Source organism: Ciconia boyciana, chromosome 10, assembly GCF_034638445.1.
Source record: "Ciconia boyciana chromosome 10, ASM3463844v1, whole genome shotgun sequence".
Lineage (NCBI taxonomy): Eukaryota > Metazoa > Chordata > Aves > Ciconiiformes > Ciconiidae > Ciconia > Ciconia boyciana.
This window is the reverse complement of record NC_132943.1, coordinates 31,213,074-31,235,414: the sequence shown is the minus strand read 5'-3', so window position 1 is coordinate 31,235,414 and position 22,341 is coordinate 31,213,074. Positions and strand designations below refer to the sequence as shown.

The window sequence follows — 22,341 nt, the reverse complement described above, 5'->3', positions numbered from 1 at the left end:
GTTGTGCATCACTTGTTTTGTACATTCTTTTATCATTATTATTATGATGATGATTTTCTCTTCCTCTGCTGTCCTATTAAACTGTCTTTATCTCAAGCCACGGGTTTTACTGTTTTTTCTGATTCTCTCCCCCATCCCATCAGGTGGGGGGAGGGTGAGCGAGTGGCTGCATGGTGCTTAGTTGCCAACTGGGGTTAAACCATGACACCAAAGAAGATTGAGACTGAAACCTGAAAAGTTGGGATGGGGCTTAGTGAAAAGACAGGAAACCTAGAAAAAGTTTGGAGGAAGAAGATTAAAACTCTGCTCATTTACTTTTTACACCATACAATAAAAGATGGAAATACTTGCAAATAGGTAAGTCTACCCTGATCACAACTATGACATCATTATTGCCAGCAGGACTAATCCACCTTAGTAAAATTAAGCATTTTTTGCAGGGTTTGGTGTTTTTTTTTTTAAGCTGGCTGGTTTGCTTTGGCACAAGTGCAGAGCAGGGGATGGCATAAAAATAAGAATACTTTAACTTGCTGTTGTCACCGAGTTCTTTATGCTATGAAATCTTACCTTCAGTTTTCCAATGAAGAGCTAATTGCTTCTGAAGGAAAAATCACTCTAGTGGTTACTGCCTCTGTGTTCTTTCTGCATCTATGTATCTTTCAGCTACTGTGTAGTAGTACCCTGTTTATCTTTCCTACTGTTATCACTCCAGTTTTGCACCTTTTTCTCATGGAAAACAACCTAGTATTCCACAGGTCTCTGCCACGACCATCTTTTTTAGATGGGTTTGTAACAGGATAAATTGAAAGAGACCTGAAACAAATTGTCTGGTGCTGGAAAAAAAAGATGGTGCTTAGTCGGTTTCTTTTCCAATGATATCATCTGTCTTGTCCTGCTGGTGAAGGGTGGGGGTTTTTTTTAGTGGATGGTGCTGATGAGAAAAAGGAGATAGAACCAGACTTGTATGGAACTTTGACTGCTTTATTTTTTTCTAAAATCCTGGAGGGATGTGAATGTGACGAATCTCTTAGTCTGCTCCCATCCTATCTGACTTGTCAGCTTTTTAACTCAAGTGTTTCAATCTGTAGGACTTTGATGAGGTTAATAATACTACATACAACTTGCAACAAGGGCCAGCTGCAGGTGCTTAGAACAGTGCTGCAAGACCAGGGATGTATAAGATGGCCCTTCCCAAAGGAAACCTTCCTGACTTCCCGCAATCAGTAGGGTTTTTTATAATGCTACATCCTGCCTACCACCGCACTGTAGAGGTACATCAGCCTTCACTGAAGCCTGTATTTATTTACATATATACAGACACCCCACGTCCTGCCTTGCTTCACGCACACACACAAACTCTCACTAGATGACATGAGGTGGGTATACAATACCTACACATCAGACTGGTACTTTTCAGACTTGAGCTGCAAAATATATAGGGTTTACAGCTTATATCAGGATTTCTGCATTTACAAATCAGGATTTCTAAATTTCCATTCCAACAATTATCTCTCTTCCTTTCTCCCCTGCCCATCCCAACAATCATATTATATATGTCATGTACGTGAATGAGTTAATACCTTGGGTTTCTTGCAGGAGTGCAGGCTGTATATTTGTTGAAATGATCCAGGGCCAGCCAATATTTGCAGGAACTTCTGGTACTTGTGAACAGCTGGTGAAGATCTGGGCGGTGAGTAAAATATACCCTGAAATGGGAGAGAAGAAGAATCTGTTGCTCCAGCCCCCTACTTAATTTTGAAGTCCTAAGCATAGGTCCTGTGAATAGCAGAAATAATTTGGTCCAATCTGCCAAGTTCATAGCAGACTTTGTAACCCATTTTATATTTGGCAACTTTCTTACAGACACAGGAGTAAATCAAATTACTTTCCTTTGATGTTTGTCGTCTCATCAAAAATTTAAAGCCAATTAAAGTGACATCAAATTGAAGAAGGCATAAAAGGTGTGCAGGTACTGCAAATTCTATTCCTTCTTGTTAAATCCTTTACTTACTGTAGGATACTGCACACCATATTCTCACAAAGGAGCTCTAATACTGCTCTTAAACCACCTTGAAAATGGCAAGACTGTGAGGTTTTTCAGAGATCCTTCTTCGTTTTAACTTGGAACATTTTGTATCATCCAGTTTATGGTGCAGCCCTAGAGACTGCTTTGGCATAATGGAAAGTGTGAAATTACTTTATAAAGGCAGCAGTGAGTGAGAGCAGACATATTCAGGAGCCTCTTAAGCTGTTTTTTCTGCTGGGGAAACTGAAACACAGAGCCACATCCTTAGTGAGGCTTGGTAGAATTGAGGAAGTTAACAGCACTAGCGGATTCTGCATGTTCCTGACTGCTCGTTGCTGACCCTGTTACTGACTCTTCAGGAAGGTCAACCTATAGATTCCTATTGGGTTTTCCTGTAGGTGTCTGCCCTTTCACGTCTCCTCCCAGGGATTTACTCTTCTGCATAGAGTGTGTCCCAAACATAGGTTTTCAAAGGAGAAAGTACAGAAAACTGAAATCTGGAAAGTAGTGAGAAAGGACTTTATAGCCTCAAGTCTGTGTAAGTCAGATTTTTCCTTCTTAATCCCTTCATCCAGAAACACTCCTGCCTGGTAGGGTTTTCCTCTCTGCTTTTAGCTAGAATGTGATAAAAAGACAGAGAAGTGGGTCCAGTTCTTAGACTTGAGTTCAGTCCATTTAAATAAATGATTAATTTCTCTTTCATAGAGAGTGAAAAAAAAAAGAACTATTGAGAAAAAAAAACCCCATACTTGGCCAATTAACAGGGTTCAAAGCCAGGGCAGGGTCCAGTTTCCTAGAGTGTGAATGAAGGGTATCCTTCCACTTACAGCCCTGAAATCTCTGGATACATTTCCTGTGGTTTTGCAGTTGGAGGGTTATAGCCCTATCGTAATTTCTTTAGTATTATAACTTATACCGTGATTAATAGGATTTGTGCTATAGAAGGCAAAAAACCCTTATTTAAAAATCATGAGGAAGCTTTAAGAGCCATGAAATAATTAGTGCCTTTCACAGAAGGTTTTGTGTTATTATACAGCCTGGAATGAGGCTCTGTGTTAGGCCAAGATTTCAAAGCTCCTTAGAGGCTTTCGATGCCTAACTTGAGATATTTTGCCGAGTGTGAGGTTCTGAACGGGGATTCCTACTGTTTTCTAATAGTCGGTTCTTTTCATGTACTAATAATAGAGGCACCCTGCACTGGTTTAGAGACTGTCTGTATTTGTGTGCGTGAGTCTATATCACCCAGCATGCTTATCTCCATGTAGGACTGTTGGTTCAAGAACCGTATAGATATATAGCTGGAAAATCCACATTCTGTGAAATGTGCTTGTCCTGTTGAATCATCAGGACTGACTGGCTGTCATTTCACCAACATTTCTTCTAGAGGCAAGTGCCACCTTAAGCAGTCTTTATCCCCCATCTCTATCCCTGGCTGCTCATTCCTGCTCCTGTGTCACCACTCATATGTGGGGCTACATGAACTGGAGAACCTATAACTTGGTTTTCTCGGTGGGTTACTCTAAATGAGAACAGTTTATTTACCCAGTTCATCATCTGGCTGCACAAACAGTAGCACTAATGACCAGTAGTACTAATGAAGTGATGACACAGGAGCAGGACCAAATGGGAAGGGGGCAAAGAGGAAGGAGCTACTTAGGCTGGCAGTGCTGCTTATGGAAGTATGGCCTGAGTGAACGCGAACTGCAGTGTCTCCAGTTCTCTCATGGCATGGAGAGTAAGCAAACCTGACAAACTTAAGATCCATCATTCAAATTTCAAGAGATCAGGCATAGGTTTTGCATTCAAAAACTCCATCTTACTGATCAACATTGTGCTGAGAAGGACTTCATGTGGGCTGCATTAGGCTGCAGCATGCCACCAGCGTGCTGCTGTGGCTGAGGTGAACATGTCACAAGTGCCAAATGAATGACTACAAGGCTTCTCTATAAAAAACGTAAAATATAGCTTCCCAACAAAACTAAGCAAAATCAGCTAGGTTGATTCCTTCATCTGGTTTATCACAGGAGAAGCAAGCAGTTAGAGGGCACAGAGAGAGGACAATGATTTATCCCAACTTAAAGCGCTTGCTGAAATACAGGCATTGTAAATATGTTTCTGGCTGAAACTATGCCTCTTCCAAAGTGGACCGAACTGAGATGCACCAAGACCTTTCGCTATAGTAAAAAGTGCCTGCTTGGGGAAGCATGGCAGAGTAGCAAGTATAGAGAAGCTGTTTTGCTTTGTCTGATGGCATGCACCAGAGAGTTAACAGCTAGATTTAGGGTAGATACGCAACAGATAAAACATCCCTGGAGTATAATTAATTTCAATTCAATAAACATAACTCATTGTCCAATTTGGCAAGGAATCTCATTAAAGGCCCGGGGGAAAAAAAAAAATGAAGAAAAAAAATCACCTGCCCCATTACCTTGGAAATTCAAAACCAGATCCAAATACATGGGTTGGAATAGCATCTTTTGTAAAGAAAAGACTCAGAAAATATAAATATAAATCCATATTCATATGGTATTCAGTGATTGGTGCTCTGAATGCTTTCACACCTCAACTCAGAAAAATTTAAGCATTTGCTGAAAACCTTATGTAACAAAGTACAAGCATGCACAAATAACTATTTTCTTAAATTCTTCACCAAAGAGAGGCAGAGTGCTGAGCTGACCCTGGAGAGTATGATGTTACTATATACTGAACTTCCCCAGCTCCCTCTGATGCCTTTAGGACTGATGCCCAATGGCTCACAAGAAACTTTGAAGAATGAGGGCCCAGATGAATGCAGGGATGGCACCTCAGAACACACACCTGGATTTTCAATGTAGAATATTTTAGAGGTTTTGCTGTGGCTTCCTGGGCCAGGAAGCTAAGAGCGTAGCAAAAGAGCAAATTCTGGATTCAGGTTCAGATTCCAACTCTCTTTCCTGGGCACACAGAGTTGCTTTGGGCAGACCTGCTCTACTTACAGGATACACACACACCAGTCAAGAATGCATTCTCATCTAGAGCTGTCAAATTACCCTTGGTGTGAACCACCTTCCAACATCCTCGCATGGCTGAACACTGCAAGACACCTTCTCTTTGGGGAGCTTTCAAGCTTCCAAGACTGATTGGGGGCAGCTTCCAAGACTGATTTTACAGGTGAGCAGAGACAAGGGTCCTACCCCTTGGTCTTTGCTGTGGCAGACTGAGTCCATAAGCAGTTTGGAAACATGGGCCACAGCAAGCCACCCTAGCTTGCTTCCCCCCCACAGACCACCAAGCTAATATGTGCCAGACGTGAGATGCAGTCCCTGCTCCTGGCTGTCTTCTCCAGGTAGCTGTAATTGTCCTCACAGCTGTTTCCCAACGGTGAGTGAGAAAAGCAATCAGCTACCAGATGCATAACAACTGCAACAGCCAGGCTTTATATCTCTTCCTTCTTTAATGTATTTTTTTACTGATGCCTGTTTTCTTGCAATCTTATCACAAGTTTCTGTGAGGCCAAGTTCCCCATATCATAGATCTCAGCTTTCATTTTAAGGAAAAGGAATTGTCTATCATATGCAAAGTGTAACTAATGTGAGACAAATCTAATGTTGGAGAAGAGAAAGTGAATAAAAAAACCTGTCATTTTTCATGTTAAAATTTCACCATTTTTTAAGGAAATCTGATAATTTTGGGGGTTGTCTGGATGATAAGCTTTGAATGCTTGGAGATAGCAGTACTGATTTATAATACCATATCACATACTGTGAACTCTTCTTAAATATGTGGCTTTGCCTCTTTAGTACAACTCATCCATATCAATAGGCACAAGGCACTTTGCATGCACTAAGTAATAATAATAACACTAAATATCTGCAACTGGAACCAGCACAGAAATCCAGATATCCTTGATCTCATACATTTCAGCAACGAAAATGAGGTTGGAGGAGGCTTTACTGACCCAGACTTTGCTCAGTGAGGACCTACCTCTGAAGCCCACAATTCATAATAAAGGCCAAATACACTGCTGAAGCTCTGGACCCTTCAGGATGAGACACAGGACTGCTTTCTAGAACCTGCCAGTACACCTGTCTGCCAGCTTTTCTTTTTCACCTCAGAATGGCAGGGGTTTCCATCACAGCTCACGGCCAGTGCTGCCACTGAGCATATTGGCTGCTGCCAGTGCAAGTGGGCAGAGTAAGTCCCCAGTGCAGCTCTGGCACAGGAGGACACCTTCAGTGGTGAAAGGGGCTGAACAATGTGACCCCTGGGCTAGCAAACACATGCAGGAGTGGCACCTGGCAGTGAAGCTGCATACGCCTTCACTGATGTTCCCAGCAGCAATGACATTCAATCTCAGCAGGACCCTTTCTGCTATAAAATCAAGTGCTAAAATGTCAGTGTCCTTCATGCACAGTGGTAGATCCAGCACCAGCCAGGGCAGTGTGAATCTGTGCTGGTTTACAGTAAAGGCCACAGTCTGTCTCCATCAAGACTGATCCCTCCAGCTCCACACCAAGGCAGGGTACTGGCAGACAGAGGTTATTGCTCTTCTCACTCTCTTTCTTCTTTTGCACAGGTATTGGGCATCCCAACTGAGGACACCTGGCCAGGACTTTCCAAGCTCCCCAACTATAACCCAGGCGGGATTTAACTCACAAGAATGCCAGCTTTTTCTCTGAGCCACTAGCCACTTAATTTTTGGGTCAGTAATTCTCATTATGACAAGTCCTGTGCATCAGTGTTACTAAATCCCTTGAGCTACTTAACTATAGTGGTGTTGTAGGACCTACAACAACACTGGGATTGGCCTAGGATACAAGCAAAAGTACATGAGTGGCAAAGTTGCCTCACTGGGCACTGGGTATATGTCAAGCTGATGGAAGATTTCATTGCTGCAAGTGCTGACAATGTAGTTAGTCTCCACTCCTCAGTGCAAATGACCAATGTCTCCTGGTTTAGACTGGAAAAGCTGACAGGTACCTGGAGACACAGTTTATCTGAACTCTCCTTATTTTTATGGAGATTGGTTTGGGGGCCTTTAAACCTCAGTTTTAAAGGTCACTGTCCCTGGTTTTGATGTGGGCAAGGTGAGAAATCTGTGTGATTTATAAAGCTGGCTTCTTTTATTTCCGCATGGGCTGGTAGAGAAGTCTGTGTCCTGGACTTCAAAGGGCCAGTTGTCTCTTATTTTGATGTGGGCAGGTTGAGAAGTATGCTTTGAAAAGCTCGCTCAGTCACTCTCCCTCTCCCTCTCTCTCTCCCCCTTTCTCTCTTTTTCTCTCGTTTTGTTTAATGTTTTCTCTTGGGAAAATATATCCAAGTGTCAGTGAGGGGGAAATGATGAGCACTGATTCTCAGCCTCTCAGCAGGATCATTCTCTAAGAGAAACATAAAAATGAAATATTAAAAACCCTAGAATGTGAAATCCACCCATCTACAATCTAGCGATTCTCTCTTACTTATACCCTAAGAGAGTGGTGGGGGAAGCCTGTCTATCTGGAAGGGGAAAAAAAGAGCAGGGGGGAGAGGAGGAGGGAGAAGACGTGCTTTGAGCAAGAGGTTTACAGGTTTAGTAGAGCATAGTAACATCTTTTCAAAGAAGTGGGTGTTGCTCTGTGACCCAGTCCAAGATGCCCCTCCTTTGATTCTGGTGCATGAACACTAAACAGCCCCCATTTTCACATGGTAGCCGCGATTGGCTGAACAATAACCTGGTCTCACAGTCGAAAGGACTGGAATCCTTCACACAATTAGCTGAGACACATTAATCAAACCAGCGTGAAATGGGAATGTGTCGCTGTCCACAGCAAGTTTAGTTTGGATAGGGAGCAAGCACAGAGCAGACAGCTGGAGGAAGCACTTTCTTCTCTAAGTTGTTGAAGGCTTGGCTGGGTAGTCTACAAGTTGGGAAGGGTAGTCTGGGAGGAAAGAAATGCTCGTGTGTGGGACAAACTGATCACAAAGAACTTTTTTTATGCCAGTCATCTGCTCATACAAGGCTAAAAACTCTCAGTGAAGATGATTAGGTATCCTGATGCTATATAGAGGGACAATCTAAAAGTGTGAGCATTAAGGCTGCACTAGCAAAGAAACTAGTACAGACAACAGAGAATGTGTGAGCACCCAGAACTGCCCGGAGTGGTGACTCCCGCTTAGCTCTATTTTGTCTGAGTAGCAGTGCTGTCCTCTACTGCTATGAAGGGTGCCAGTGGCAGGGCTGGCACCTAGGCAGCATGGAAAAAGCTCCAGTAAAGACAAACCTAGTCATCATAAGCAGTTTTCAAGTCTGAGTTGCTTTCAGGCTTGATAGAAAGTTTCCCTAACGGACTCCAGTGGGGCAGAATTGACCTGTGCTGTGCTGTGATCCTGTGATGCTGGTGCCTTTTGTGGCTGGAGCAGACAGAAATGCAGGAGTTAGAGGACACCTTCCTGTGGGAGCATCCCACCGTGCTAGCAAACACATAGGAGAGGGGTGCTGAGCCAGTGTTTGGGGCAATAGCTGTGCCAGCTGGAGAGGCAGCATCCCTTTCCCCTCCTCAGAGCCTGCCTAAGGGGCTCCAAGCTGCTCCAGCCACGTACTGGAACCAAGCACTTGGCTCACACCTGGATTATACAAACCAGTCTGGATAGAAGGAGGTTAGTCATATAAGGTTGGACTATTTGCCCTAGTCATGAACTAAATCAAGTCAGTTTTTGATGGGGCTGCTGGTAAGAAGGCAAATTAGTCTCTTTGTTTAAAGCTATTTGCCATTCACATGCTCCTATGCACTTCCCCTCTCTTCCCTGAAGTACAAGTGCTGTTTCCCCCCACAGGACATGCTCAGCCCGAATGGAAGCTGTGGAGTCTGCCTGAGAAAACCTTCTCTCTTGAGGTTATTTCCAGCCCAGTTGTGCGAATCTGAGTGCCTGGGACGGTTCAGATAAGCAAACAAACTCTGGAGCGCTTCCCCAAATCTGATGGCTTGAATGCTTTTAGCTAGTCCTATTGATGTTCGCAGTGAGCACAGGCAGCAAACAAACAAACAGGTTCCTGCCCGAGGCAAGGCACGAACACGGGCAAAACAAAGCACTGAGGTGTGATCCTATTCTCATTGAAGTTGATGGCAAAACTCCCACTGGATTCAGCAGTGTAGGCTCAGCCCCAGACTGAGGTTGTTACTGGAAGGGTTCCTGGGCCAGGTGGGTTAGTAGGAATCTTTGAAATGAAAACTGGAAACCTTTAGATGTTTTCCTGTCACTACTGTGGGCTTGAGCACATCCTGCTGCAGAGTCTGAGGACGAGCTACAGCATGGGCTGTAGGGTCTGCGAGCCAGGCACACGCAGGGCAGCTGGAGGAAGAGCAGGTCCCCTGTCCCCTCTATGGGCAACTGGCAAGGGATGAAATGTGCAAAGGAGTATTTGACCACCCTATGCCCCTGTGCCTTCTTGCACAAAGAAGTTCAGAAATGGCCTCATGCCTATTGCCTACAGTTTGCCAAAATCTCAACCTGTGCCTGACTCCAGATGAACAGGAAGGATGGGTGAGCAACTCTGCTGTGGCCAGCCCTACAGCAGCCGTGGGGCCTGAAAGCATGGTTTTACCCCAGCCCTGGCTTGAGAATCAGTTCCTGCAGAACATGAAGGGTTGGGAGAGCTCCTGCCCCACGTCTCAGCACACTTGCTGGCCCTCTCCCTGGCTGCCCAGGCTTAGGAGCCCTGCCCATAGCGACAAGGCTTTGCCCTGTGTTTGTTCATTTGTTCTGTTCCCCTCATTTTGCTTCCCCTGAAAGAGGCAGTTGTAGTTCTGTTAACACTATTTTTGAAAGCTCTCATGCTGTGTGAGCTCAAATCCTTGCATTAATCTACTGCTGTGTTCATTTCACTGTGCTGAAAAGCAGGGAGTTTAAATCCCCTCTAAACACCATTGGTGACACCAGAAGGCCAGTGTTTTGATCCAGCCCCATTAATGGTTACAAGTTTGAATCTAGACAGCAGGGGTCAAGGGCAGGAAAGGATTAGGAATCACAGCCCATGACATTAAGCTAGTACTTTTGCCAAACTGGGAATACTGGAGCGCCCAATGTACCAAGTTGGTTTTTGTTTCCTTTTTCTGACATTTGGATTCCAAAGAGTGGGGAACAGTGCTTATTTGTTTATAACATGATGGACTTGCTATGAGTGGGCTTTACTCCTTGATTTATCGCACAGGCTGACTAGTGAAGTTTCCTATTGCAGGTAGTATCATCTCACTTAGCAGACACAGATTTTACACTGGCCTTTTTCAGATGCTGCAATGACTTTTAAATTAAGCCTAGATTTTCACATATCTGCAGGCTTTGCTACGCTGAAAGAGATTTAGAAGCTTTCCAGAGTCAACTTCTGCTCCCGAATACAGATTTTTAGTATCTGTTGCGTTTCCAAAATATCACCAGCAGATGGAGGCAACAAGCAGCAGGCTCTGAAACTTCAAATGACATTTTTGAGAATGCAGATGAAGTCTGCACTCCGAGTGCTTTTTTTTTTTTTGCCTTTTTTTTTAATCTCACTTTTGATGCTGATGCTTCATTTAACAAATGGGATGGTTGGAAACTGAATTCTAAAACGATGAAATTTTTATTGTCATAATAAACTGCCTGTGGCTTTGATCCCAAAGGGAAGAGCAGCACCGTAACTAATGCGCAATATATGCTGGCCAGGCTGTAGGGAAACTTCCTATCTGTATGGCACTGGGCACAGACTGCAGTTTCCAGCCTGCCACACAGACAGAGCTCTGCTTCTGTCCTGCAGCCACAGAGGTTTCACTAATGAGAGAAATTTTCTCTGTGAGCCTGCAGCCCCAGCGCCTTCATCCAGCAGCACTTGGCATCCTCTTTCTCTCTCTTCATCAATTAGGAAAGTTTAACTTTTGTCCTCTGGCTTGCTTGCCTCATTATCAGTTCATTAGCCACTTCCACCTGGGCTTTCACATAGGAAGGTATTTCCTCATTAGCACACACTGCCTTGCATACGGATAGAAAATAACAAACCCAAGCACTACCTTTCAGATCTACTCGTATTGTTAAAAAAGCCAATCAGCCCTACACAATCCCATCATTTTATGTCTGTATCATCATTGTAAGATGATTAAATCAGTAGTTCATCCACTTTTTGGAATGATATACAAATATTCTTTATCTTTTACCTTTAAGGAGTAGCTGTTTACGTTGTTTTACAATTTTAGATTGGTCTTAATCTTACAGGAGGGAAAATATTTACTGCTCTGTTCTTACCCTGCTCGACACAATGGGGCCTCGGCATTCTCTAAGGGTTTGTCTATATGGGGTCAGTCAGGAGATTAATCTGAACTGATTTAAAGTGGATTAGTTAACTGCATTAAATCCTTGAGCAGAGACACACTGTTTTCTTACCCATATCTTCCATTTATAATCAAAGCTCTGTATACTCAAAGTGGCAAGTTTGGCAGTCCTCACTCAAGCAGAATTCTCCACTGAGAGATGTGTTTGGACAGGGACAGCAGTAGCTGGCTCACTGGCTCTTACAGTACCCCTTGTAGATAATTATCAATCTCCAGGTTATATACATGATAAATTTAAGTTGAGAGGCTTGCTCAAGACAACAAAGACTATAATTCAGGTATTCCTCCCAGTTCCCAGTAAGCAAGCTGATATTTCTATCTGTAATGTAAAGAAAATCCTATTTCCTCTTTGGAATGTTAATCCTGAAAATGCACTCCACAAAAACAAAGTGACATTTCACTTAGATATCATTGAAACATTTTGCCCTGGTGTTATCAACTGAACGTGCATTTTTTAACTTTTATGTTAAACTCATTAAAGTATATCAATATTAAAAGATTTCAGTAAAGTACAATATTTAAGTCATCTTGACATTTTTATTAAATATTAAAGGAAATTGATATATTGTCATGGAATGGTTCCATCTCACAAATCAAAATTTTCTGGCAGAAAGTTGCAACATCTGAAAGTTTTTGGCCAGCTCTATGAAGAGGTAAGAATTTCTACCTCATACAAAAAAATCTTATGCCTTTCTAAACCATTTTTAAAATTGTTTTTCTTCTATTCTGCCTGGAAACTTTACATCTCTACTCAATATGGACAATTTATTTCTACACTTTTATTACAGTCGAGGGGGCAAAATGCGGGAAAGAGGATCCAGAGAAAATGTTATTAGTGATCCAAGAGGAATTTTCTGCCAGAGTTAATCTTGGTGACTGATTTGGGAAGGGGCTATTCAAGACACTAGTATATAACTTCTATATATTGGCAATAATTCCAGTGCTCTGGCACCTAAACAGTCATGAATCCTGTCCCAGGTTATATTGCCATTTACTGCTTTAGCAATTACCTTAGTATTTGGGTGTAGGAGAACACTTCAGTTGTGAACTGGTACTTGCCCTGTGACAGACAGGTTTAACAACCTACTTGCCTGGCTTAATGGTGAAAGATTGCTGTTGGAAAGGTTAAGTGCTGAAAGTTCAGTCATTTGCACTTCTTCAAACTGTCTGTGCATCAAGTCAGACACTGAGTGACCAAGCCCCTGGCCCTGGCACTCTGGAAATGGCCACGCAGGCGAAGGCAGAGGGGACTCCCGCTTTGCCTGCAGCCAGCAGCTTCTGTCCCTGAATGATGTGGCTGGTGCTTCTGGGCAGGAAGGGAGGGCAGATGCTCTCGGACGGTGCAGCATAAGCCCCAGCCAAGCTCTGAGTCTACTGGCCACAGACCAGTGGCGCATGCCTCCTGGTGGTCTCGCTGCCGGGGGGAATGCTTGTCCAGGCTGTTTTGGAAGAGAGGTCTACACCACCCTTCCTGCTCTCCTTTCCATGGCTAGAGCACCGTTCATCTCTGCTGTCAGAAATGGTGCTCAGGAAAATGTAGCTGGGTAGAAAGTACAGCCTTTCTGATGCAAGAAAATGTCTCTGTTGCTTAGCTCTAAGGGGAAATCTTCCAGGCTTAAGCCATTCATTCATATCTAAGCCTGAGAAAATTCATGCCTTGTAAGAAGACATTTGAGGAATGTATTCCTCTACATTTTCCACAATGTTTAGAAATGTGTCCTTGAAAAATGGTGACAACAACACAGCCTTCCTAAAACGGCAGACTCTGCAAAGTTCCAGTCTGGTAGAGATGTTTGAATCAGTAAGTACAAAGCCTGCATGAAAATGGTTAACTTGATGAACCACAAACTTAGTGAGGGATTGACAGCAAGAGCAGTGGGCAAGAAGAGAGTGGGACCCAAGTGCCTTTGCTCCATCCCCAGTCTTTCTGCCAGATCCATGCAGAAAAGTCCCATGTGCCCACAGGGCAATGCATGAAGCTCAGCAGCCCCCTTGGTAAGCCAAGACAATTGCTGGGGATTCAGGCCTGCAAACCTCTTTCTGCTTCCTCCATGTGAAGGCTTTAGGGACTGATACTGCTTTTATTGAAGTCAAAGTTAAGTCTCGCACTGTAACAGAAGGAGGCCCAAGGCCTATATTCACAGATGTATGAAAGGAAAGAGTTACAGAACTGGAACAGCCTTATTAACATCAATGCTGGTATGCAAGTCCTATAGGAATAATGTACATTTATAAATACTAAGATGACAGATTCTATAGGGCCTTTTGAAATTCTGAGCACGTGTTTTTTGTAAGGGCTCAAAGAATGGTTTTTGGCTTGATTTTCATTTAATCCTGTGATTGCATATTACACTTTCTAGAACTGGTTGCTTCCAGGAGACCTCAGAGACTCCGAGTCATCTGTGACAGGTAAGCTACCTATAACGGCAATGTCAAAATTGCCTCTGGGTTTATTTGTTTCTTTATGCAATCATTTAACTTGAAATGAGCTCTTTTGGCAAGCTCAGGAAGAGCGGGGTGGCTCTGTAGTAACAAGCAGATCTAACGTCAGTTAGGCAACTGATTTTGAGAGATTGCAGTAGAGGTAGGCACATAGTGGGTTTATTATTCCCAGGGGAGTAGTGATTATTCTCAGATAAGCAGTGATTCAATGACATTATGAGCAGCTTTTTGCAGGGCACAGTTTGATTCAGAAGGTCGTACTTTCCCAGGCCCTCCTACCCAGACTGAAGACAGACTTTGCACTGTCCCAATTTTCATTTCTGGAAACAGACTGTAGGAATGTTGCTCAACAGTGGTAAAGAAGACGTGCTAGGACAGCATTTTCAGGAGACAATGAAATAATCTTGTGATTACTTAGGAGGGGAAAAATCACATTCTTCAGTGGCCAAAAGCTATGAGACTAGGGCCATGGTTACATACCTTGGCTTGATTAGGCACACCAACACCGCCCAATCACTCCCTAGTGTGCTAAGAGAAGGGAGTATTTTTCAAGCATATATATGAACACACACACACACACACACATATACCTAATGTATATATGTATCAGTGAAAGAAATTTATAATCAGGCAAAGTACCCTAACCTAGCTCAGAAAGTCATTAAATAGAATCCCCCCCAATACTGATTTTGAGGCACACAACAGGCTTTATAGATATGTAGGAAAAGACTAGACAGGATTTGTCCTCAGGATTGTGTTCATGCACAGGTCAGGAATCAAATATTCTTTGAGGACGTAACCACATTTTTCATCACTGCTGTTTATTATCTGTTCAGCTTATTGCTTGGGAACCAGCCCTGCTTGGAGGGAAGCGTGCTGCCCTTCAGAGCTGGGTTTCCCGGATGCTGTTCTGAATGGCTGAACAAACATGATTAAGTTTTGAGAAAAGCATAGGTTGCTGAGATGCTGGCCATTGTCACGCACATCTTCAGAAACACACAAAGCTCAGCATGTCCCAAACCGTGATAACACAGGTCCTGGAACAGAACAAATCCTCTCTCAGCCTGAACAAAGAAAGAACTATATTCCTTGCAACTCTGCTGTATTACATTTCTGCTTTTTGGCCATAATCCCTTGACAAGCCCTATTACAGCCCCATACCAACGGGCTGGCCCAGCAGCTCTGCAGCAGAGCTCTAGGCTGCATGTGGGCCAGCTCCAGCTCTGTGTTACAGAGTCCTTATGCTGGTATGGCTGAATGGCTGCCTTGGCATGCTCAGCTCTTGAGAAGCAAAGAGCTGCTTCACACAGACCGCTCAGCCATGACTCTCCATGGCCAATTAAGAAATCAAAGGGGAGCTCTGTGCAGAGCTCAGCCACCACCAGGAAGCCTGAGCCATGGTGGGAAGCACTGAACCATGTTGCTGCCCAGTGTGGGAGCCTGCAGCAGCAGGGACCAAGGTGGCTGAGGGTCTCCAGTAAGACCCTGCCACGGCAGGGGCAGCCTGTGGTGCAGCTCTAGCGAGCAGCCTCAGGCCGGATGCTTTGGCTCCCTGTCCTGTCCCTGCTCCCCAGGGCATCAGGGGCTCAAATCGTTTTGCTGGAGGTGAGAATTCAGCAGTTACTTACCACAGTGAGGCCAGATACCTTTTATAAATTTGTTTCCCAGGATCTCTCTCTCTCTCTGTTTTTTCCTTTATTTTTTTTACATTTTATCTCCTCAAAATAAAAATGTCAGCATGTCAAATGTCCTGTGTAGGGAGGGGGAGTGCAGGGGCAGGGGGATCCAGGCGCCTGATGTCACTTGGAGGGGAAGCACCAGCGGGGGCTGAGGGAGGAAGCACAACAGGCCATGCTCCGATGGGCCTCCTGATGCTGAAACATGATCAGAACAAACAAACAAAGTAAAAGCTGTAAAACTAAATGACTATTTTTATTTGTTTCCTTGTTGGTTTGTTTTCTTTCTTCCACTTCCTTGTCCCCAGCTGTGTGCTCCTCTAGAAAGCAGCCACTTGGCATTGGTGTTTGCTGGGCATGGAGCATGTGTGTATTACATCTATTTTAAGCACTCGTCCTGAGAAACAGATTCATCTCCATGAATTCCCAACACATTTTGCAATCAGCTGCACTACTGATACTAGGGTAGGAAAAGGGGAAATGGTATTTTCTTTTGGTTTTTAGTTTTGACCTCTGGGCTGCTCAGTGGGCCAGTCAGGTTATTTTGTGCACTTGCATTGTCACTGTAAACTGGTAACACCAACCTCTGATATTCCAGTTACGACGTAAAATATAGTTTCCCCAGCAGCATTTGCCCTTTTACTTAAAACTTTCTTTTTAAAAAATAACAATTTATTTTCAAAATTCCTCTGAAAACATGAGTTTGAGCTGAAATTCTGGATGCATATACTCCAACATAATCAAACTGACATGGAAAAGCAAATGCCCTGGAAAGCTATATAGCTGGGGTGGGTTTATCCAGCTCCCCTGTGTCCCTCCACTATCTCTGCCTCAAGCTCTGAGAAGGGCTGGGTCAAGTTCTAGTTCCAGCTTTCTGGCTTGTGCTCATCTCCTACACTATTTTTTCTCCTCTTTTCCTAGGCTGAGCAGGGTGCCAGCAGCAGAGGATTTGGCCTCCAGGATGCTTACAGCCTTCCCTCGAGGCCGGATCTCTGTACAAGATGCACTTCTTCATGGCTTCTTCAGCCCTCTTCCTCCTCAGCTCTATCAAGTTCCTGCTGGTAAGTTAACTCTTGATTTCATCTCACCAAGAAAGAGCTACTTCACGTGCTATTTATTATGAGTTTCTTCTGTACTTTGAAAGTCTCTGCCATTTACCTGGACATGTTTCTCTTTTCTGCCTGCCCTCCCTCCCCTCTCCCGTATGCTGCAAAGTTTACATCCTATTGCAAATTTGACAGCTTGCTTTTCTGTTTTCTTCCACTTGACCACAGTGTTAATACTAGAAGGGGACCTGGATGGGCTGCCGCCATGGTACATTTACAAAGCAGAGGTGTATATGCTTTGACAGGTCGTTTCTCCCCTGTTCTGTAACCCCAGGGGCTGGGAGCTTTCCCTTGGGCTGGCTCACACTGTATATTCAGTGCAACTCACATGCTGGTCCCCCCTGATGTCCTGAATTCCCAGCTGCTCAGCATGATGTGCTAGCCCCAATTCCCTTGGACCGCTCCTCCTGCTCCCTTTTGATGTTCAGAGACAACAGCTGTTCCTTGTACCCTGTCACATCAGTTCTCCCTCAGTTTTACCTGCTTTATTTTCTTCTTCCCTTGCTCCCTTCTCTTAAGCACAGAGCTGCATACACACAGATCTGCCTCTCCTGTCCTGAGCTGACAATAAATACAGGGTCTCTCAAGCTACAGGTTCTGTTCCTCACTAGGAAAAGCTCCCTCCCCCTCCTATCAGGCAACAGGCCAGAGAGCCCTCGCATTCCCCGTTGTCTCCTGGGCACCCTCTACACTAGTTAGTTTGGCGGGGTTTTTTTAAGATAGAGGCAATTAAGAAGAAGCCTTCTTGGACTGTGTTGTCAAGCTACTTGAAAACTTAATTTCTGGCTCCTGCAACACATCCCAAGTGAAGGAGCAGCCAGCTAGCATCTCTCCCAAACCACCGCCCTTCAGAAGGTGCTGTGTGTGCGTATGTGCATGAGTGAGAGACATCTGCATTCCTTTTCTGTTCACCCAGCCACAGAGCACAAATCTACTTTGACACTTTTAGAAAAATGAAAAGATGGAATCTCGCAGGAGCCTGCCTGTGCCGGGGGGGGGGAGGAGGGGAGCACGCACAGCAGGAGGGAAGTTGACTTTTCTTTATACATATAGGGTTTTTTCCATGCAGAGTTTAAATTATGCCTGATAAAAGGAGTTTCGTGGATGTTTCAGTTCTTTCAAACCCTCCTGGCTTCCTCCCAATTAAATGAGGTTTGTCAAAGCCACAGGGCTCTGCTGCTGCCGGAGAGGCGGACAAGCACTTCCCGCAGTGACATCTCCAATCCCCAAGGGAGAAGATGAAAGTGTCAGTGCCGAGAGAGAGAGAGAGAGAGTGTGGAAAAAAACAGGTACAGAGACAGACAGTGTGAGAGAAGGGGAGAGAGTGAGGAGAAATAGAAGGAATGAGAAAACAGATTGGCATAATGTGTCAATCTCTCTGACATGCTGCCAGAGAGGGGATAGATTCATTTCACCTAGGTTTATGCACCATCCCGTATTTATTATCCCCCATATTGCAGTGAGAAGTACCTTGTGGACAGGAAACTGCATGGTGTTATCATAGCAACCAATGTGTTGGGAACAGAATCAAAGTGTGCAGGGCTGAAACAAGTACAGTATGATCATGCAGGACCATATTCATGAGTGACTCATTAAGCCTGTAAAATTAGGCAATTCTGAATAATTTCCCATGTAGCCATCCCTATTGCCATAATCGTGTAAGACGTTTGTTCTCTTGTGTCATTCTGGCATCACACTATTTTGGAATTTAACTGTATCATTTTAAAATTCTGGTTGCTATGATAACACAGTGCAAATTTTAAATATATTCTGTTCCCACTTTGTTCTGGAGGATGCTGGCTATTAGTCCCCATCCTCTGAAGGAGAAAGTTAAAGCAGAAGGGCAAAGAATGAGCTGGAGATGAAAGGTGAAAGGAGGAGGGGGTTGATCCCAAGGTGTGTGAGAGAATAAGTGCAAAATAACATTTGAAAAAATAAAAGGTTCCCATAAGAAATTATTTTCTATTTTTATGAAATAATTGTAGCCATAACTGTCCTTTTTATAAGTTGCTATGACAAGCTGGAAGCAAGAGGATGTTTTTCAAAGGTCAGTTCCTGGGAAAAAACAATTGGAGAAATCAGCGTTTCAAAGATAAGTGCCCCTCCAAATAGCATGTTTCTGATTACTGAGGGGAATGCTAATGGCTAGAGACTGGCTGCTGCCCCTGGGAAGGCGGAGAGGGAACAAGGAGCTCTTTGCTTCCTGGTGGTCAGCTCCTGCAGAGGAAACAGGTTGCTGTTGCTTATGCTCATCTGGATGCAAAGTGCTAGAAAAGAAGAGTAGCCCACGCTGTAAGAGAGGAAGAGTCTCTTCCCCTGAGTGGGGCTGGTCCACAGATGAGCCTCTCCTGCAGCTGCTTGCTCCTGTGCCTCTAGCGCTAGAAGGGGCTGCTAAGGCCCAGGTTCAAACCCCACTCATCCTCTTGGTGGCCTTAATTCTATACACACCACCAGCACCTCTGGATATGGCAATGAAGGAGAGGAGCATGGGATTCTCCAGTTTCCTTCCACTGTGGCTAGTAGCCTAAGGGGTGGCAGTGATGACCTTTCGTAAAACTGGAGCATTTGCTGTCCTTTTTCTGGCCTAAGCCAATCCCGAGACAATTATCTTTGTGCAGTGCAGCCCTGCACTACAGCAGCTCTGATAAAACTTCAGTCTAACCCTTTGCCACCTGCTAAAGCAGAATGTTTTCTGTCCAATTAATCACTCCTGGAAGAAAGATGATATCCTTGAATCAAGAAAGCATGAGCTGTGTTCTCAACTCAGTGTCAGTCCTGAAGTGCAAAGGGCCTTCTGAGAAGGTATCTCACTCTGCTGTCAGACAGGTCAGAGACAGTAACAATTGCAGCTTATTATTCTTAGTTATAGATTTGGTTTATTTTCCCTCTCTTTTGCCCTCGAATGCTTTAGAGCAGGCTCGCAAGCAGGGAGGGTAAGCAGTGGGATTTGGGGTTAGTACCAGCGTGCTCCCAAGAAAACATATTGAAAGAAGAGCTCTGGACAAACAACCCAGGCACAGGGGCCAGGGAGGCCTGAGCTGGCAACTCAGATCCTGTCCCCACCGGAACGATGTCCAGGCTCAGTATAGACCTTTCTCACAGTTCAGGAGACATTTGACCCTGGGCATGCCATTGGCACAGCAGTTAGTCCGTGTGGAGGATTGTGTGTTGTGTGGATGTGATCCTGGCTTTGACTAGGAGGGACTTGCTCCCTTTGGGTACGGTTGGTCTCTGGTTGTTACCTCCCCCACAGCAATTCAAAACCAGTGTGCCAGGTGGTGATGACACTGTACCGTTTCTCCTAAAACAGCCCGCTATTCAGCTTTTCAAAGACAAGGAGGAGGAGGGAGGCTTGATGTTGACAGAGCACTGTCATTTTAATGCCTGTTGCATCTAAACTAATGCAAAGCAAGCATAGGCAATGAGGAGGTTAAGGCTGCAAGCCACTGCCTACCAAAACCGCCATTACTGTTGGGATTAGCCAGCGCTGGCAGATGTTATCACAGGGCACGTATAAAGAAGAGCTGGCTTTCATGGACATCTTGTTTGGGTTGGCTGCTTTCCCTAGGTTGTCCTACATAGCTAAAAGGTTTATATAGTCACATTTTTTTACCTCTGTGCTTTGCCACCTCTGTATACAGCAAATGGATATCCTTCACTGCAAATCAGATACAGACACCTAGAAAGTGACGTTCCCACCAGGTGCATGAATCTGGTTGACAATGTGTCTTAAGGGAATAAACCAAAGTTGGTGTTGAGCAGCAAATCAGCTGTCACTCCTGAACCAGAAGCAGTCTTTTCTGTGAGGTGATAAAGCAAATCTTCACTTAACTCAGGAAAAACACCCCTTACTTCACCTGGCCTGATCTCCACAGTGGTGGAAGGTCTGCTTGCGTAACTACTGACAGGGCACTGAGGTTTTGTATTATGTCATTAAGCCACCACCCTAGGAAAGAGCCATTGCAACATCACAGCAGATGCATGCCAAGGGCACAGGCCTCTGGAGATGTTGCCCTGCTTAAACTCTTCCCCGGGCGCTGGCCTGGAGCAGACATCGTGCTGGCAGGTGCTGGGCCCTGTTTAGGAGCACAGGGTGAAGAGGAAGATGGGAAAAGGAGGAAGGTTTCCTTTGCTCACTCCCCAGCTCATGCCCTTGCAAAAGCACAACTGGTGCAAAGTTTGGCCCACATGACTTGTGGAAACAAAGTCCTACAGACATGGATCAAATGCTCTGACTCCCATTGATCTCAGGCCAGAGAATCTCTATAAAGGCCTTATTGTTCAGGGAGATAACTGCTTTTGGGGGGGAGTGCTGTTAATACCCTTCATGGAGGCAGGCGCTATTGCATCAGAGGTTAGCAGACATTTTCCTGTGTTTTGTCTAATCGCAAGTTATATCTGAGTTTTCTTTAACTTCCACTTTCCCTTTAACACTCTTAAATGCAAATCTGAGAAGATTTAGTTGTCTTGTTTGCTGTGAAAGACATCTGGACTGGAACTCCCATGTAGTCGTTTGCCATCCTGAGGTGCACTTCTGCCTTCACCCAGTTATCAGCAGAAAAGAGCAAATGGGGATGTAGTGATCAGATTTCTAAGGCACAAAAGTTAAAGCTAAGTTTGAGATTGTGACAGCAAGCAACCATGAGCCTAGGAACTCAATTAGCCTGAAAGACAACTATCTCATTATCTTTCCTAAAATGATATAAATACATAAGAATATAAAAATTTAAAATAAACTCTCTCTCTATTGACTGTCTAGATGACTGAATTTCACTGCTCAATTTCTTTAAACACCCACTTTAGTATTTATTTATTCTAAGCGTGAAGCAGCTACGATAATTAGACTGTCAGATTTGGTAAGTTAATGAGGAGTCACTGGAGTGGAAGGTTTTGCATTTGTGAGATTGCTGAAGGAGAGAAGCTCCGTGCCTTCGCTCTATCTCTTTTTTCTTTTTCTTTTTTTCCCCCTCTGCTGGGTGGGAAGGAGAGAGCTTGGCAGTGCATAGATCCATTTGAATCCTTTTGATTAGGGGGTTGCATACCCACCACTGTTCTACCAAATAATATTTTGCTGGTTGCTCCAAGAAAAAGAAAAAGAAAAAAGAAAAGAAACCATAGATGAGATTTCTAGAGAAGGGTGCCTAGATTAAAGAAATCATTTTCCAAAAAAATCAGAAGGAATGGAGCTGTGAGAAATAGGATCGTGAATTAGTTTATATTGTGGCTAATGTCACAGGAGAGCATTAGGAAAGTAGCAGAGTGAGGGAAAAGGACCATTTTGCAGCTTTCTCTTTAACCTGATTTTTCCACAGGACAATCAGTGCTCACAGTTCCAGGAGTGAGACTGCAACCTGAAATCTGTGACCTGTTTGTTTCTTACCAAAAAGGCCATCTCTCAGGAGGTTCGAGCAAGTTTTGGTAGAAAGCAGGGATGATTGAATGATTCTTGGGCAAGCACGTAGTTGCCACTGTCAAAGCTGCTGCCATCATCCTTAGCACATGAATTCCTTTGTGTATTGAAGGTGTGAAAACAGAACTGATACCCAGGGCTGGGTGACCACATCCCAGGCTGAGGACAAAGTAGGAAATCTCACATTCAGAGAGAAGAGATCAGCAAGCCAATGGCCCCCAATGCACAATACTCAGGGGTATCATGGGAGGTTTGGGTTTGTTTCATCATATTCCCAAGTCTCAGACTAGTGCCCTTTCCTCTGATGCCTCCCCAGTCAAAATACTGCTTAATTTCCCCATTGCTTAAACTGACCAAATTGCTTTGT

At 44.2% G+C, this 22,341-nt stretch overlaps 1 protein-coding gene across 1 annotated transcript in view; it reads left to right on the top strand.

Moving 5' to 3' along the window:
- The window catches only part of CDK15 (cyclin dependent kinase 15), a 37,242-nt gene extending 15,256 nt beyond the window's left edge, over positions 1-21,986 (top strand). Inside the window, exons 9-13 of the mRNA XM_072874426.1 lie at positions 1,597-1,690; positions 6,582-6,645; positions 13,701-13,749; positions 16,380-16,519; positions 21,877-21,986. Of these exons, the coding sequence (XP_072730527.1) occupies positions 1,597-1,690; positions 6,582-6,645; positions 13,701-13,749; positions 16,380-16,519; positions 21,877-21,986 (457 nt within the window). The remainder of the gene's footprint in view (positions 1-1,596; positions 1,691-6,581; positions 6,646-13,700; positions 13,750-16,379; positions 16,520-21,876) is intronic.
- The last annotated feature ends 355 nt before the right edge of the window (positions 21,987-22,341 follow it).